Source organism: Oryctolagus cuniculus, chromosome 12 (assembly GCF_051225735.1).
Source record: "Oryctolagus cuniculus isolate XC-2025 breed Fujian yellow rabbit chromosome 12, ASM5122573v1, whole genome shotgun sequence".
NCBI classification, from domain to species: Eukaryota; Metazoa; Chordata; class Mammalia; order Lagomorpha; family Leporidae; genus Oryctolagus; species Oryctolagus cuniculus.
The window spans coordinates 64,689,843-64,708,043 of record NC_142878.1 but is presented as its reverse complement, the minus strand read 5'-3'; the positions used below and the strand labels follow the sequence as shown (position 1 = coordinate 64,708,043).

The window sequence follows — 18,201 nt, the reverse complement described above, 5'->3', positions numbered from 1 at the left end:
CAGCTGCTCCACTTCCAATCCAGCTCTCTCCTATGGCCTGGGAAAGCAGTAGAAGATGGCCCAAGTTCTTGGGCCCCTGCACCAACGTGGGAGACCTGGAAGAAGTTCCTGGCTCCTGGCTTCGAATCGGCACAGCTCCTACCATTGTGGCCAACTGGGGAGTGAACCAGTAGATGGAAGACCTCTTTCTCTCTTCCTCTCCTTCTCTCTGTATAACTCCGACTTTCAAATAAAATAAATAAATCTTTTTTTTTTTTTTCTCTTCACCATAACATTTTTATTAAATAAACGGGCTGCGCTCGGCGGCGCCGTCCGCAGAGGCCCGAGGTTAATTCGCTGCACGGCCAGTGGGGTCAGGAGGCGCAGCGAGGCAGACACTCTAAGTTGCCCCGAGAGTACAAAACCCGTTCTGAAGACGGCGGCTGCCGGCTTCTTAAAAAGAAAAGAGAGAGAGAGAGAACACCACAAAAAAGCCAAGGTTCCGAGGCCCAGACCTCAGACACAGGGGCTGCGGATGTCCCGGCGGGGTGGGGGCTGGGACAGGGAGGTCAGCCAGGGAGCTGCGGCGCGGGTCGCCCTCCCAGCAAGGAGGGCCCGGCCCCACCCTGTGCAGGGCCCCGGGGAGCCGGGGTGGCCGCATCCCCGGAAGGGGAGCAGCTCCATTCAGGGCCCGGATAGGCGGTGCCAGCCGCGGGGTGCACGCAGGGATTGATGCTGGTTGGCTGGGGAGTGGGGGGGGCTGCATCCTAGGGATCGGGGCTCGGCGTCAGCGCGCTCAGGTGCGAGCCGGGGTGGAGGCGGGGAGAGCAGCGAGGCGAAGCCGCGCAAAGCCACCACCAGGCGCCGCGTGCCTGTTTTATTATTGGGCAGGCCTTTGGTGCAGCAGGTTAAGTTGCTCCTTAGGATACCCACAGCTCATATTGGAGTGGCAGTTTAAGTCCTGATGACTTCACTTCTGATCTAGCTTCCTGCTAATGTGCATGGGAAGCAGTGGATAATGGTCCAGTACTTGGGTCCCTGTCACCCTTGTGGGAAACCCCCCAGAAAGAAAGTTTTCTTTATTTACTTTTTTTTTTTTTATTTACTTGAAAGGCAGAAAGAGAGAGATACACACACAGAGGGAGAGAGAGAGAGAGAAAATATCTTCCATCCACTGGTTTACTAGCCCACAACAGCTAGGGTTGGGCCAGGCCAAAGTCAGGAGCCTGGAACTCCAGATGGGTCTCCCATATGGGTGTAGAGACCTAAGTACCTAGGCCATCACCTGTTATCTCCCAGGCTGTACATTACCCAGAAGCTGGCATCAGGGTATACCAGGACTCAGACCCAGGGTCTGCAATGTGACACACAGGCATCCCAGGCAGCGTCTCAAACACAGTGCCAAACCCCTGCCCTGTGCTGTCTTTACAGACACGTACTAAAATATTGATAGCTGAAACAAAATGATGCAAAGATTAACTTCAAAACAATCTGATGTTACAGAAGAACACAGATCTAACAACAGTGGCCTGGAGCTGACTGCGGAGACTGGACGGTGGGTTCACGGAGGATTATTAGACTATCTCAGTGTATGTCTGGAATGGTTGATGATAAAGGGGAAAATAAAAATGGGTAGTAGGAAGTCAACTAATATGATCAAAGACACAAAGTAAACATTACTTCTTCACCACCTACCTGTTCTGTTCTTCCGTTTTTCCCGCTCGGCTTTCAGCTCCTCCATGGCTTGAGATTTCTTGTCTAGTTTCTCATCCCGTTTGGAACGCCGTTCCTTGTTGTGGGATGTTACCTGGCAAAGGAAGTAAGGGCAGGACTTTATTACCAACAGCTGATGGTCAGATTCTCCACCCGGACAATCCATGCATTCCCTGTCAATCCACCCTGATGGCAGACCGTCAGCTTGTGTGAGGGAGAGAGCGCCCTCTTGTGGTCATAGATAGAGCAGACAGTCAGCCCCCATCTTGCCTAACAAATAGCAAATTTTTCTTTTTTTTTTTTTAAACAGGCAGAGTGGACAGTGAGAGAGAGAGAGAGACAGAGAGAAAGGTCTTCCTTTGTCGTTGGTTCACCCTCCAATGGCCGCCGTGGCCGGCGTGCTGCGGCTGGCGCACCGCGCTGATCCTATGGCAGGAGCCAGGTGCTTCCTCCTGGTCTCCCATGGGGTGCAGGGCCCAAGCACTTGGGCCATCCTCCACTGCCTTCCCGGGCCACAGCAGAGAGCTGGTCTGGAAGAGGGGCAACCGGGACAGAATCCAGCGCCCCAACTGGGACTAGAACCCGATGTGCTGGTGCCGCTAGGTGGAGGATTAGCCTATTGAGCCGCGGCGCCGGCCTACAAATAGCAAATTTAAAACTATCCGAAAAAATTCTGGAAGATCACACTCCATCAAAGCTAGTATTTGTTGATATTGTCAATAGATCATTTTATAATTAGTGCATAGCTGAAAATCTTCCCCAGCCACATCTGCACAAAGTCTAGGCTGACACATGTGTGAAATCATCACAGTGTGACTTCCAGGCCAGGGTGTTTATCAACGTTCCCTGCAGGGCTGCTTTTTGAATGCAGACCCCGAGTGAAGCAGACCTGAGCAGTTTATCCACAGGGTGCAGGTGACATACAGGTTTGCATTAATTAACCTAGCTGATTCATACAAGGGGACTTCAAAAAGTGTGGGAAAAAGAAATTCCAACAAAAAAAGGAATTGACCAGGCCAGCTCTCTGCTGTGGCCAGGGAGTGCAGTGCAGGATGGCCTGGGTGCTTGGGCCCTGCACCCCATCCTGGCTCTTGCCATCGGATCAGCGTGGTGCGCCGGCCGCAGCGCGGCGGCCATTGGAGGGTGAACCAACGGCAAAAGGAAGACCTTTCTCTCTGTCTCTCTCTCTCACTGTCCACTCTGCCTGTCAAAAAAAAAAAAAAAAAAAAAAAAAAAAAGGAATTGAAACAAAAAAAAAAAACTAAAACCCATGTACATATGGGAGCTTTAGAAAGTTCATGGAAAAGGTGTATTATAAAAAAAAAACAAACTAGGGATGGATTGCAACTGTGTTTCACCCAAAGAAACTCAACTTTTAATTGCATTTTCCACGAACTTTTAAAGTACCCAACCTCTCTCACTCTTTCTCACACACACGCACACACACAGACACACACTCTCTCTCGCAAATCAGGCTCACTCTGCGGATAATAAGAACTTTTTCAGGTCCTACCTGAGATTCCTGAATCTGTGTCAGCTTTTTCTTTTCCTGCTCCTCTTCTTGTTTTTTCTTTTTTTCTTTCTTTTCTTTCTTTTTGGCTGTTTTTAGTTTTTTCTTGATTTCAAATCTGGTTTAAAGATATTTGGTTTTTAAGTTAACAATGAAAAATAGAGGGAAAGACTAGTTTCTGTTATAAGAAGGAAATTAGCAGGGGAAAGGAGTTCGTCAACACCTGAGCTTTCTGTGAGAAACTCCACTGCACCTTGTAAGTACATTTAAATACTGAAGGGAGGCTGACGCCTTTCCCCAGTGCTCTCAGTAGTTGCTGGGCTCATACCTGAAAATCAAGGCCATCTCATGACTGCCTCACAACCTGTTGCTCAGCAGATATCAAACCATGTGCTGATCTTTATCAAGACACAAACAGATCTCTGTAATTCTGAGAATGCTCCTTATGATGCCTGTGTTACAGAATAGGTGAAATCGTAGGGACCCGAGGCATGGGTGACACTGCCACGTGTTTGCTGGAGTCAGACGGCCCCTGGTTTGAAATCCACTCTATCACCTCTCAGTTAAACAACCTTGGGCAAGTTTCTTCCTCCACTTATTCCACAAGTATTTAGTGCACATCTATGTGTCAGCCACCATTCCAGGAACCAGAAATAGAGCAGTAGACAACACAAAATCTCTGCCTTCATGGAGTTAGTTTGTCTGTAGGTTTACATTTCTCTAACAGGGTATAACCAACCTCCCAGGACTGTTGCGAACATTATACATGTAACTTTTTTTTTTTAAAGAATTTATTTATTTCAGAGGTAGAATTACAGACAGTGAGAGGGAGAGACAGAGAGAAAGGTCTTCCTTCCGTTGGTTCACTCCCCAAATGGCTGCAATGGCCAGAGCTGCGCCAATCCGAAGCCAGGAACCAGGAGCTTCTTCCGGACCTCCCACGTGGGTGCAGGGGCCCAAGGACTTGGGCCATCTTCTATTGCTTTCCCAGGCCATAGCAGAGAGCTGGATTGGAAGAGGAGCAGCTGGGACTCAAACTGGTACCCATATGGGATGCTGGCACTGCAGGCGGAGTATTAACCTACTGCGCCACGGTGCTGGCCCATATACATATAACTTAACATCTCATGACCAAAACTTTATGAATATTGAGTTCTTGGGGCCTGCGCTGTGATGTAGCGGGTTAAAGCATTGGCTGAAGCACTGGCATCCCATATGGGCGCCGTTTCTAGTCCCGGCTGCTCCTCTTCCAGTCCAGCTCTCTGCTATGGCCTGGGAAAGCAGTAGAAGAAGGCCCAAGTCCTTGGGCCTCTGCACCCATGTGGGAGACCCGAAAGAAGCTCCTGGCTTCGGATCGGCGCAGCTCCGGCCATTGCAGCCATCTGGAGAGTGAACCAGCAGATGGAAGACCTCTCTCTCTGTCTCTACCTCTCTGTAACTGTCTTTCAAATAAATAAAATAAATCTTTAAAAAAAAAATGAATATTGAGTTCTAGTGAAGTGGAAGGCACTGAGTAAACAAGAAATGTGATCTTGAATGTAAACACAGCAGTTATTTTCCAGTATGTTAACAATCACATTTCCGGGGTGGGGTTTGGCTTAGTGCTTGAGATGCCCACATCCCATTTTGGAGTACCTGGGTTCAAGTCCAGCTGCACTGAATAATCCAGCTTCCTGCTAATGCACACTCTGGAGGCAACAGTGATGGTTCAAGTACTTGGATCCCTACCACCCATGTGGGAGACCTGAATTGATTTTCTGGCTCCTGGTTTTGACTTCACCCAGCTCCTGCCATTGTGGGCATTTGAGGAGTGAACCAAATGTTAAGAATTCTCTCTGACTTTCAAAAAATAAAACAAATATACCACACATAGCTTATCCTAGCCACCTGAGACATGATCAGAGCAAAACCAAATAAAAATCTATTTTTAATAGTGTTGAATGTCTCACGCACTGTATTGAAAATTGGAAAACAGAATGGCTATATGGGTAGGCTTTTGTTCAATTGTGCAGTAGAAAATCTGTAAGCCAGAGAACATCTGCACAAGACAGGTGTGAGCGCAAGAGGGCATAATGAGAGACAAGAAATAAACAGACCGGCAGGGCAGCTGCAACCTTACCTTCTTTTCAACACCTCCCTCTTCTCTATGCGGTTGAACAGTTCTTGTTCTCTCTCTTTCTCTGTCATCTGCTCCAGACGGGCCCTGTCTTCCTCATCTCCCATGAGGTCCTCTCCATAGCCGTCATGGAACTCTTCATCTTCCGAGGAAGAGTCTGAATCTGAACTAGAAGAGGAGCTGTTGCTGTCAGAATCTGACACCTCACCTGCAACAAAGGCCCAAACTCTAGATTACACCGCGCCACAGAAGACCAAGGCCACAGGCGCCCCCAGCGCTGATCATCATCAGCACCTGGCCAGCTCCCTGGGGGCCACCCTGCTCTGCCTCAGGTGAATGCTTACATAGCCTACGGAAACTTAAGCTGGGCTAGAAATGAGCTTGTCCTTTAAAAAAAAAATTGAGAAACAGAGAGAGCTCCCATCCACTGGTTCACTGCCCAAACGCCTGCAATAGCGGGGGCTGGATGAAGCTCGGAGCCAGCAGTCTATCCAGGTTTCTCATGTGGGTGACAGCAACAGGGTCTGCATTAGCAGGAAGCTGGAATCAGGAGCTGGAGCTGGGACTCGAACCCAGGCACTGTGGAGTGCAATTCGGAAGTCTCAACTGGTGTCTTAACCGGCAGCCTAAATGCTACCCCTCGCTTGTTCTTTTTAACTCACCTATTTTATTTTGGGAAAAAAAAAAAAATTGTAGACCTACAAAGTTGGAGGAATAATTTGACTCCCACATTTTCTTTGCTCAGATCCACCTATGATTAACAGGGTCAACTTATTTTCTCATTCCATCTACATCCAGAAAATAGTGTGCAAATGCATTTGTATTATGTCTCTTACCCAACTGAAAGTTGCAGAGATCATGATCCTTCCTCTCTAAATATTTCTACAGAGAACAGCCTCTTACATAAGCAATTACACAATTATCAAATTTAGAAAATTAAACACTGACACAATTGCATGATCTAATATGCAGTCCATATTAAATTTCACCAACTGTTCCAACACTGTCCTTTCTAGCTAAAGCTGGAACCCATCTAGGATCACAGACAGCTTGGGGGCCACCATGTACCTCTAGAAGCCTTCATCTGGGTCAGCCTTGTCTTTCACACTACTGAAGCTGTGAAGAGTACCTACAAGTCCACAAAACGGTCTACAAGAACTCTGTGAGACAGTCATGAAAATATGTTCTACTGAATGGTAGTACCACATGTGGCTACTGAGACACTGAACTGTGGCTAGTACAACTGAGAAACTGAATTTTAGGTATTTATTTTTAGTTATTTTAAGTAGCAACGGTTACCAAATGTCCTCTAATTTTCTTCGGAATTTCTTTTTCAATCAGAAATGACTGAGGTTATGAACTCTTGGCAGAAGCCTAAGCAAGCACATCAGGAGCCCCATGTCTGTTTAGCCCAGCACGAGTGGATATTACCTGGGATTACGCATCTCAGGTGATGCTCCCTGTTTCCCCCTTTAAAGTTTCATATGTATAGGAAGATGTTTTGAAATTTATTTATAAACATCTTGTTCCGTAACAAAGTCTCACCCAAATTTTTTTTATTTTAGTTATTTATTTGAGAGTCAAAGTTACAGACAGAGAGAGGGAAAGATAGGTCTTCCATCTGTTGGTTCACTCCCCAAATGGCCGCAACAGCCAGCTGCACGGATCCAAAGCCAGGAGCCAGGAGCTTCTTCCAGGTCTCCCATCTGGGTGCTGGGGCACAAATACGTGGGCCATCCTCTACTGCTTTCCTAGGCTATAGCAGAGAGCTGGACCAGAACTGGAGCAGTCAGGTCTCAAACTGGTGCCGCAAGGCAGAGACTTAGCCTACTATGCAACAGCGGCTGGTCCCTTGACCAGTGGTTTTAACTATCATTGATGATTCTTAGTAAATCAATTATAAATCAGTTATTACAATGACGGTTAAAAATGGTGATTTTCCTGACCCTATAATTTCTTATACATATATTACTCAGCATTTTAAAAACAATGTTTTTAATGAGTTGTTAAGCTAATAAGTGAATTCCTAGTGATACAGGATCTAAAAAGGATAAAAGGTAGTGTGGAAAAAGAGGGAATACTCAGAAGTAATAGGTTAAATCAGCAATTTAACAAGGACTGCAATCTGAGTCAACATTCACAGGCATATGCTTAAAACCAGGCTTGGTCTATTCCATACAAGCCAGTTTTTATGTACATATTATTTTTTTAAAGGAAATATAAAGTTCATCATTCAAGTCCTGGAACAAGTTCACTTATGATTCGTATTATTAAGAAATTTTGGAATTGGCTTCAGAAAAAGAACATTTTCTACTGACTTTTGTATTTGAGTCAAGGATTTCCTCCATCAGTCAGCCAAAAGGTGAAGGAGAAGGTGGTACTCAGGGTGAAGTGAGACAAAACTAATGGGGTGGAGGGGTGAGGGGTGAGGTGGGCAGGCCAGTCCCGTGGTAAAGCCGCCATCTGCAGTGCCAGCATCCCATATGGGCACTGGTTTGAGCCTCATCTGCTCCACTTCTTATCGTGCCTGGGAAAGCAGCAGAAGATGGCCTAAATGATCTCACTTGGAAGAAGCTCCTGGGGGCTGGCGCCATGGCTCACTTGGTTAATCCTCCGCCTGCAACGCCGGCATCCCATATGGGCTCTGGGTTCTAATCCCGGTTGCTCCTCTTCCAGTCCAGCTCTCTGCTGTGGTCCAGAAGGGCACTGGAGGATGGCCCAAGTGCTTGGGCCCCTGTACCCACATGGGAGACCAGGATGGGGAGCCTGGCTCCTGGCTTCGGATCTGCGCAGTATGCCGGCAGTGGTGGCCTTTTGGGGGGTGAACCAGCGGAGGGAGGACCTTTCTGTCTCTCTCACTGTCTAACTCTGCCTGTCAAATGAAAAAAAAAAAAAAAAAAAAAAAAAAAAAAGAATCTCCTGGCTTCGGATCAGCACAGCTCTGGCCATTTTTGCAGTCATTTTGGGAGTGAACCAGCGGACAGAAGATTCTCTCTCTCTCTCTACAATTCTACCTTTCAAATAAATAAATAAATCTTAAAAAGAAAAAAAAAATAAAAAAAAACAATACAGGGACTTTCTCATGGTTCCACAGGCACCAATCGTATAGCATTGCAAGCATTTTTCTCACTTCATTTAGATTCTTGAAGGACCCGTGGCCAGTGCAGAGGCCCACTGCTCTCACGGCAACAGTGAAGGAGGCCCTATGCGGGCACCTGTTCTCCCCACACCTGCTCGGCTCACCTTCCTCTGGGGCTGAGCTCTCAGCTGAACTGTCTTTATCTGAACTGCCGGAGGACGCAGTCTTGTTGGCTTGTTTCTTCATGGTTCCTTTCTTCTCTATTTTTCTGGTTTTTCCTTTCTTCTTATTTTTGTTGCTCCCAAATGTCCACTACAAGGAGAAAAGAAAAAGGAAAACTGAAATAGGAACAGGGACTTCATTGGGAAAGGCTAGGAGATTCGAGAGTCTCTATCACTTTGAGCCCCAAACAAATACACTTTATATGAAGAATGGATTTTGACACCTCGGTTAAAGCTTCGTACCTTCCGGGGACTGTAGGCATTTGGCTTAGCAGTTAAGCTTCTGGTAAGGGCCGGCGCCGCAGCTCACTAGGCTAATCCTCCGCCTAGGGGCGCCGGCACACCGGGTTCTAGTCCCGGTCGGGGCACCGGATTCTGTCCCGGTTGCCCCTCTTCCAGGCCAGCCCTCTGCTGTGGCCAGGGAGTGCAGTGGAGGATGGCCCAGGTGCTTGGGCCCTGCACCCCATGGGAGACCAGGAAAAGCACCTGGCTCCTGGCTCCTGCCATCGGATCAGCGCGGTGTGCCGGCCGCAGCGCGCCGGCCGCGGCGGCCATTGGAGGGTGAACCAACGGCAAAGGAAGACCTTTCTCTCTGTCTCTCTCTCTCTCACTGTCCACTCTGCCTGTCAAAAAATAAAAAAAAATAAAAAAAATAAAAAGCTTCTGGTAAGGATGTCCACATCCCATGTTGCAGTGCCCAAGTGTGATCTGTCTCTGGCTCCTGACTCCCACTTCCGGCTATTATGGGAGGTAGCAGTGACTGGCTTAAGTGAGTGGGTTCCGCCACCCATATGGGAGCCCTGGAGTGAGTTCCCAGCTCCTGGTTCCGGTGCCCTGGCCATTGTGGGCATCTGGAAGTGAACCAGCACACAGGAGCATACACTCTCTCTCTTAAATAAATTTACATAAAAACTTCATAACTTCTGCTTTGGAATTTACCTTAGAAATAGTAAAGAGTTTACATAAAACAAAATTTAATTAAGATACTTTTTATTGCAACTGGAAAGGAAAGTTATCAACTTTAGGGCAAGTCAACTGAGTCAGTAAAAATGTAGGAGAAAGCAGCTTCTAAGGTTTCTGTGCCAGAGATGGCAGGAACTGCAAGGACTGGTTATGTCTGGGTTTTGGTTCACAAAGCGTGGAGTTTAGTTCTGCAGCAGGTCTCAGAAAGGCAAGGAAGAAGTTGCAGATAACTGCAGAGAGCACAGGGAGAAAGGGAGGGCCACTTTTTGGCAGTGTACCTACATCAAGGACTTGGGCGTACATTTTCTTTTAAAAATTTCAAGACACTATGCTATAATGTTTAAACTGGATCATAAACAAAAGACCCTAAAGGTGTAAACAAAAGTAACCTTCAATTTGCATATCAAAGTAACAGGCAGGCAAGTACAGTTAAACACCCCAAGGCCAAAAAACAAACAAACAAAAAATCACCTCCTGGGGCCAGGGTCCTGCAGCAAGGAGTTATGCCACCAAAGGTGAGCTGGCATCCCTTCTCAGGGAGCAGATTTGAGTCCTGGCTGCTCTTGCTTCCAATCCAGCTTCCAGCTAATGTGCCTGGGAATGCAGCAGAAGATGGCCAGATGGCCTAAGTGGTTGGGGCCCTGCTACTCATGTGGGAGACCCGGACAGAGTTCCAGGCTCCTGGCTTCCACCTGGACCAGCCCTAGCCGTTGTGGCCATTTTGGGGAGTGAGCCAGTGGATGGGAAGATCTGCCTCTTGCTCTCAACCTTTCAAATAATAAAAATAAAAAAAGGAATTACAATGAACCTGCTACCTCACAACAACTAAGATTAGAAGTAATTTATTTTCGGTCTTTTTTGGGAGCAGTGAAAAGGTAGTTGTAGAGAATCTCCATCTTAGAAAGTTCCCATACGGGCGATTCTCAAGAACTAGTCTCCTAGTTTACACTGATAAAATATTGTGAACAGAAAATACTCATTTTCACTTAAACCTAGTACTAGCTACTTTAATTGCCACTTATTTTACAAATTGTTAGGGATTTATTAGAGAGACAAGCAGACAAAGAGTGTTCCTATCCACTGGTTCACTCTTCAAATGCCCACAACAGCGCTGGGCCAGGCTGGGGTTGAAGTTGGCAACTGAGAACTCAGCCACTAGAGCCATCACCACCATCTCCCAGGATCTGCCCGGGCAGGAAACAGGCGATGGAGGGAGAGTGAAGTGCAGACACTGATACAGGATGCGAGCATCTTAACTGGAGGCTCAACACTCACCCCAATTACCACTTTATTTTTGTACTCAAGAGCTCAGCGGAAGGGACAAACGAACATAAACCAATACATGTGCTAGTGACCTCTCTCTCTAGAAATGAGTTTACTTCCTACATTGTAACACTTCAATACCCAGATCACTACGTAGAAAGAAACCCTAGTGCTTCTCTTTTAAAATCAAAGTTTCCAGTCATTTCAAATTTTAATATTTCAGGAAAGTAAAATGTAGGCCAGTTGGAAAGACTTCCAAAGGGCCAAACTTCCAAAGGGCAGATAAAACATTGACATTGTCTGCATTTGCTTTTTTTTTTTTTTTTTTTTGACAGGCAGAGTGGACAGTGAGAGAGAGAGACAGAGAGAAAGGTCTTCCTTTTGCCGTTGGTTCACCCTCCAATGGCCGCCGCGGCTGGTGCATTGCGCTGAACCGAAGGCAGGAGCCAGGTGCTTTTCCTGGTCTCCCATGGGGTACAGAGCCCAAGCACTTGGGCCATCCTCCACTGCACTCCCGGGCCACAGCAGAGAGCTGGCCTGGAAGAGGGGCAACCAGGACAGAATCCGGCGCCCCGAGGCGGAGGATTAGCCTATTGAGCCATGGCAACAGCCCTGCATTTGCTCTTGCTGCAAGCAATAACAGAAGCCTGCACATAATACTAAATGTTTATTTGTTGGTTATGGAAATGGGTATGACCCACCTTTCCCAAGAAGAGTACAGTGGCCCTCTGGCCCTCTACCCAGTGGGAACAGGAAGAGGTGAACACACAAAGGCCGAGCTCTCAGGGTCTTGTGTGTATCACAGCGGCTAGGTCTATTTTTGCCTACAGATTTGGGTTTCTCACATGCACTAGAGCCAAAATCTGTACTAACTTCCTAGGGAGAAAAAAAGTGTTCATGAGAGCAAAAATGAGCTAGTTATGAAGTCACACAGGTGAATCCAACTCAGGAGGCACTAGGAAGCTACCTGACTCACTCATCCTCTTCTCCCCTCTATCTGGTTCACCCTGCCACAGCGTGAGCTTAGCAACTGTCTCTCATTTGCCGCTCATGTGTATGCACTGTGGGGGAGGAAGAAAAAGACAAGGATAAAAATAGAAGAAAAATAAAAATGTTTCAATTTAAAAGGGGTTTTCCTGGCTAAACCTGAACATGAGAAAGAAATATCTCTTTTTCTTCAGACAATTTTCAGCACAAATGATACAACCAAGATGCCTCACCTCCCATGAGGCTGACTCAGGTCTGACTTGCCCAAGGCAAACAACCAACAGCTCAAGGTTCAGGAGAATTATAATAATGCAAACAACTTGGCTTCTAAAAATCAAATTTTGTACAAACACACTGAGAAGCTAGACTACAGCTACTTGTAGTGTACTCACACTCTATAAAATTATTTTATTTTTTTAAAGATTTATTTTTTATTTATTTGAAAGGCAGAGTTACAGAGAGAGGGAAGAGACAGAAAGATCTTCCATCTACTGGTTCACTCTCCAAATGGTCACAATGGCTGGGGCTGTGCCAGGCCAAAGCCAGGAGCCAGGAGTTTCTTCTGGGTCTCCCACATGGGTAGTAGCAGGGACCTAAGCACTTGGGCCAGCTTCTGCTGCTTTCCCAAGTGCATTAGCAGGGAGTTGGATTAGAAGTGGAACAGCCAGTACTTGAACAGGCACCCAAATGGGATGTGTTCTAGGTGGCGGCTTAATCAGCTACACCACAATGCTGATCCCAGTATTTTTTAATTAATTAATTTTTAAAAGATTTATTTATTTATTTGAGAGGTCTTCCATCTGTTGGTTCACTCCCCAAACGGCCAGAGCTGGAAATCCAAAGCCAGGAGCCAATGTGAGTGCAGGGGCCCAAAGACTTGTGCCATCTTTTGCTGCTTTCCCAGGCATATTAGCAGGGAGCTGGATCAGAAGTGCAGCAGCCAAAACCCGAACTGGTGCCCCATATGGGATTCCAGCACTGCAGGAGGCTGCTTAACTTGCTGCACCACAGTGCCGGCCTCAGAAAAGTTATTTTCAAAGTTAAAAAGAACCCCCTGTATATTCACTACCCAAAGATAAATAATCACTTAAAATTTAGGACTTTGTATCACTATTATTCCTCTTTAATTCATAGAAACAGACTCAAATGGGTATCTATAATCTCCCCCAAGATCTTTTCCTGGAGAACAGATCAATTTGTAACACGTTACCATTTACACTGTAGAACAGATTCCTGAGTGTTTTTTGGTCTAAGCACCTATTTTAAACATTTGCCCTGTACCTCTTCTCTTAGAAACATGGAGTCTAGTATCAATCAAGGAAGTGGTCAAGACTGGCAGTAGGCAGAACTGATGGAGAAATCATTTCAACCCACCACTAGCCCAGAGACTGCTCACCAGGGCCCTGCAAAAGGCCTTACTCTGTTGGCTCTGAGTCAGAGGGAATATGAAAACCTCCACTGCCGGGGCATCGTAAGCTCTGCTGTAAAGGGCCCCAAAATGAGCCACAGCCAGATATAAGGCAAGAATGAGAAAACGAGTTCCTGGGGGGTTTGTACCTGAACTTGGAGCACAGAATCCACAGCAGGCCCAGTGAGAGCCACTCAAAACCCCGGGGAAAGGCTCCATTGTCAGTAAGGACTCTGCACACTGAGAGCCTGCTTCCTAAGCACACATGTACGCATGCCCCACGCCACACCAGGCAGGCACTCACACCATGTAAACATGTGGTGATGACCATCTACCACAGAGGCTGGGAGGAAGAAAGTAGAAGCTTGACTCTTGCTGATGCCACAGACACCCTGTGTGCAACAATTATCTAATGATGCATACTATACAACCCCATGGCACTCTGAGAGGGTATGGGATGTGACAAGCAGGTCTGCACTTGGGGAGGCAGCCGTCCTTCTTGGCATTCAGCTCAAAGACAGGAAGAATGCAAGGTGAGGAGTGGCTGCTTTGCAACTGGATGGCATGGAGATGTTCGGCACCTGGAGCATCCTGGTGGCAAGGAAGCAAGTGAGACACTTGAAATTTCAGAGAGGAAATTACCCTTCGGGGGCAAGAACACCATATTCCTAGATTTCAGGACCCAGAGGAGAGACCAACCCAGCCCAGCTACTCTGAACTGCGTTTACAAGTGAAATGAAACACCTTGAAGTAGGGTTACAGAGTAACAGTTGGGCTGGTGACAAACACCACTGGGACTGAGGTCAAAGAACTGGAATCCAGCCCAGCCTTCAACATGGGACTGTTTCCTAATCTGTAAAGCAAGAATAACAGCAGTGCCTCCCTCACCTGCCAGGGGAGTGTAGACAGGGAAAAAGAAAAGCGTACAAGTGCAACAGAAACCACAAAGTTTGAAGTAGAAACAAGATCCTATTTTATTCGCTTTAATGTTTTTATCTGACCGGCAGAGAGATAGAGATCAATCGACTGACTGATCCCTTCTACTGGTTTTATGCCCCCAAATGCTGGAAATGGCTGGGGCTGAGCCAGGGCTGAAGGCAGAAGCAGGGAACTCAACCAGGATCTCCCACGTAAGTAGCAGGAACCTAATCACTTGACAGTCTGCATTAGCAGGAACCTGGAGTCAGGAACCAGAGATGGGTATCAAACCCAGGCACTCTTATATGGGACATGGGTGCTTTAACTGTCTCCCAAGGTACTCTTTTATAATAGAAAAAGGAAATCGGGTCTTCTGTGAGCCTCTATTTTCTTATCCATGGAATAATGGAGTTCAGAGGATCCCTAAGACCCCCTAGCATCGCGGGATTCCCTATGAACTGAGCGTTAAAGAAAGTCACAGCAATTGTCGGCAGGTTCTACGGTCATTACTGTAGACCCTGGCAGTGGGCAAGAAGAGGAATGCTTGACAGCATATGCATGGTTCCTGATTCCGGTGAGTTTTCTTCCCTGAAGATGGAGAAGGGTCAGAAGAATTGAAGAATAAATGCAATTTAATGTCAGCCCAAAGAACATGAAGAATAGCTTAGCTTCTTGTCCCCTCTGTGTCATTAATCAAAGTAAAAAGGACACTATTGTATTTTATAATCCAGCAATCAAATATATTTAGCTGGAAAGCAGGGAGAATCTCTGCCCTCAATCACCAAAACTTTCAGTCTAGTTGTGGAGATAAAAACAAAAGAAACAGAAGTAATACCAAAAAATGTAAAATGTAATTAATGCTGTACTACACTGTTTGGTAGGAAGTACCAGAATTTGCTATAAATAAATCTGAGCAAGCGGTCCATAAAAACCAGTTTCTTATTCCAAGTTCTTGTGATGACAATTTAACACTACCAAGATAAAGGAGGTGCTTGTGTACAGTCGTCTGTACAGCCAAGAGCCACAAGTAACTAACAACATCTGTGAGCAATCCAAAGGGTTAGTAAATTCCAGTACTGAAGCAGGGCGTTCTAACCTGAACTCTACTGGGTTCCTGGGTTTCCTGACCCCAGAGCAGATCAGATGGAGGCAGCCAAGGATAAATAAAGCACAGTACCAAGAGATGGGCACAATGGCTACTTACCTATAGAAACAGAGAGGGGACAGCTATGAAGAGCAGTACCAGGCAGCTTGATATTTTGGAAGGTGTTATTTCAAAGTACATGATCTGCCATTCATAGTCATAGTTTTAAAACAATAAAAACTTTAGCATTCCTAATCTGGAAACCTTTAAATTAGGTCCCAGACATTTTGGATAAGTTGATACTCAGACCGTATATGTAATAATATCTACTCCCTTCCTCTCAAAGATAATGGTTATATGTTTTATTTTTTAAAAGATAATTTTATTTGAAAGGCAGAGTGACACAGAGAGAATCTTTCATCCATGGGTTCACTCTCAAAATAGCCATGACAGCCAAGGCTGGGCCTAGCAGAAGCCAGGAGCCTGGAACTCCATCCAGGTCTACCATGTGGGTGGCAGGGGTCCAACTACAAAGGCCATCTCCTGCTGCCTTCCCAGGCACATTAGCAGGGAGCTAGACTGGAAGCTGAGCAGCCACAACTCAAACCAGCACTCTGCTATGGGATCCAGCATCAAAGGCAGAAACTTAATAGGCTGCACAATGGTGGCTGTGGTTTTAGATTAGAAACTTTGAAGAGTTTGGCTGTAGCATAGAACTCATTTATATATATGGAGCACCTTGTTCCAGAGGTGTTATGTGTCTGAAAACTTTACTGTGCACACAGGAAAACATTAGCTCAGCACTGAAGGCCTTTATTGGAAATACGTGCTGATTATGTATTATCTGTATGGTAAAACAAAAACAAAACACTCTTTGATACCTAGGCCAACTTCCTGAAAAAGCTGTTACTAAATGAATGTATAAGAAAAAGTCATTTTTTTCCAGAACATTCTATCAATGTTTTGCTACTAATATAAATAACATGTGAAAGTAGCAGAACTAGCTCAGAGTGGGAGAACCTGAAAGATCAGAGAGGATAAAAGAAAGAGAAGTCTCAGAAAGGAATAAAGTAGAAAAAGAAATGGAATGAAGGAAAGCAGAGATAAGTCTTAGAAAAAGCAGGTGGGGGCATAAACGCCACCCAGGAAGGCTGACAAAAGCTCTAGGGTATGATTAGTGTTGAGCTACAAGGCTGGGCCAAATGCTTTCACTTCTCAAAAATGTTGAGAACAAGGCTACAGATTTAAAAATCAATGATTTAAAAATCAATAATTTGGGCCGGCGCCGCGGCTCAATAGGCTAATCCTCCACCTAGCGGTGCCGGCACACTGGGTTCTAGTCCTGGTCGGGGCTCCGGATTCTGTCCCAGTTGCCCCTCTTCCAGGCCAGCTCTCTGCTGTGGCCAGGGAGTGCAGTGGAGGATGGCCCAAGTCCTTGGGCCCTGCACCCCATGGGAGACCAGGAGAAGCACCTGGCTCCTGCCATCGGATCAGCATTGGAGGGTGAACCAACGGCAAAGGAAGACCTTTCTCTCTGTCTCTCTCACTGTCCACTCTGCCTATCAAAAAAATAAAATAATAAAATAATAAATAAAAAAAAAAAAAAAGAAGATAGCTCAGATATTTGGACCCCTGTCATCCAAGTTGAAGACTTGGAGTTCTGGGCTCCCAGCATCAGCTAGGCCCATGCATTTCGGGAGTGAACCAGTGGGTCTAAGTGTTCTTATGCTCTCTTGCTCTTTCTCTCTCTCTCAGTTACTCTTTCAAAAACAACTACATGGACTAGCATTGTGGCTTAACAGGTAAAGCTGCTGCCTGTGACTCTGGTATCCCATATGGGCACCAGTTCAAGTCCCAGCTGCTTCACTTCCAATCCAGCTTCTTGCTAACAGCCTGGGAAAAGCAGCCAGAAGATGGCCCGAGTGCTTAGGCCCTAGTCACCCATGTGGGAGACCCTGAAGCAGCTCCTGGCTCCTGGCTTCAACCTGGCCCAGCACTGGGCATTGCAGCCATCTGTGGAATGGATCAGGGGATGGAAGATCAATTTCTCTGTCTCTCCCTCTCTCTCTGTAACTCTTTCAAAAACAAACAAGCAAATAACTACAAACTAACAACAGAGAGACATGTGAAAAAAACTTCAAACTTCAGCATAGCTCCTAGTACATCTGACTGAGAATTGTCACTTTAACAACCAAATTTCTAAAAGGTAATTTGTAGGTAATAAAGAGATAAAACTAAAGCAGAAATGAGAAGACATAGCCAGTATATGGCTTTTTTCTCCAAAGAGAGACAAGAATATTATGAGAGAGAGAGAAAAAAAAGCAAGAGCCAGTCTCAAATTTTATATCCTAAGGATCTCTCAGAAATTCCTGACCTACTTAAATGCCTACAACTGCCATAAACCTGATTATACAAGTAACAACACTGATTCTCCAGTGGTTAGTTGGATTAAAAAATTTTTTTTCAGGGGAGAACGCTGACCTGGTAGCTAAGGGCATCCTAGGATGCCCATTCATATCCCCTATCGGAGTACCTATGTTTGAGTCCCAGCCCTGCTCCGACTAACATGCACAGGGGGAGATGGTGGGTAATGGCTCAAACAGTTGGGTCCTGCCACTCACATGGGAGACTTGAGTGAGTTCCTGGCTCCTGGCTTCATAACATCTGGGGAGTGAACCAGTGGATGGCAGATTTTTTTTTTCCCTCTCTCCCTCTCTGCCTCTTAAAACATTAATTAATTTTTATACATTCTTAATAGTTATTTAAAAAAAATTTTTTTTATTTATTTGACAGGTAGAGTTATAGACAGTGAGAGAGAGAGAGACAGAGAAAGGTCTTCCTTCCGTTGGTTCACTCCCCAAATGGCCGCTACGGCCGGAGCTGTGCCGATCCGAAGCCAGGAGCCGGGTGCTTCTTCTTGGTCTCCCATGCGGGTGCAGGAGCCCAAGGACTTGGGCCAT

At 46.1% G+C, this 18,201-nt stretch overlaps 1 protein-coding gene across 1 annotated transcript in view; it reads right to left on the bottom strand.

Annotated features, from left to right (window-relative positions):
* RTF1 (RTF1 homolog, Paf1/RNA polymerase II complex component) overlaps positions 1 to 18,201 on the bottom strand; it is a 53,630-nt gene that overhangs the window by 14,617 nt on the left and 20,812 nt on the right. Inside the window, exons 3-6 of the mRNA XM_002717967.6 lie at positions 8,562 to 8,709; positions 5,322 to 5,526; positions 3,206 to 3,320; positions 1,675 to 1,786 (exon numbers count right to left, since the gene is read on the bottom strand). Coding sequence (XP_002718013.1) covers positions 1,675 to 1,786; positions 3,206 to 3,320; positions 5,322 to 5,526; positions 8,562 to 8,709 — 580 coding nt within the window. The remainder of the gene's footprint in view (positions 1 to 1,674; positions 1,787 to 3,205; positions 3,321 to 5,321; positions 5,527 to 8,561; positions 8,710 to 18,201) is intronic.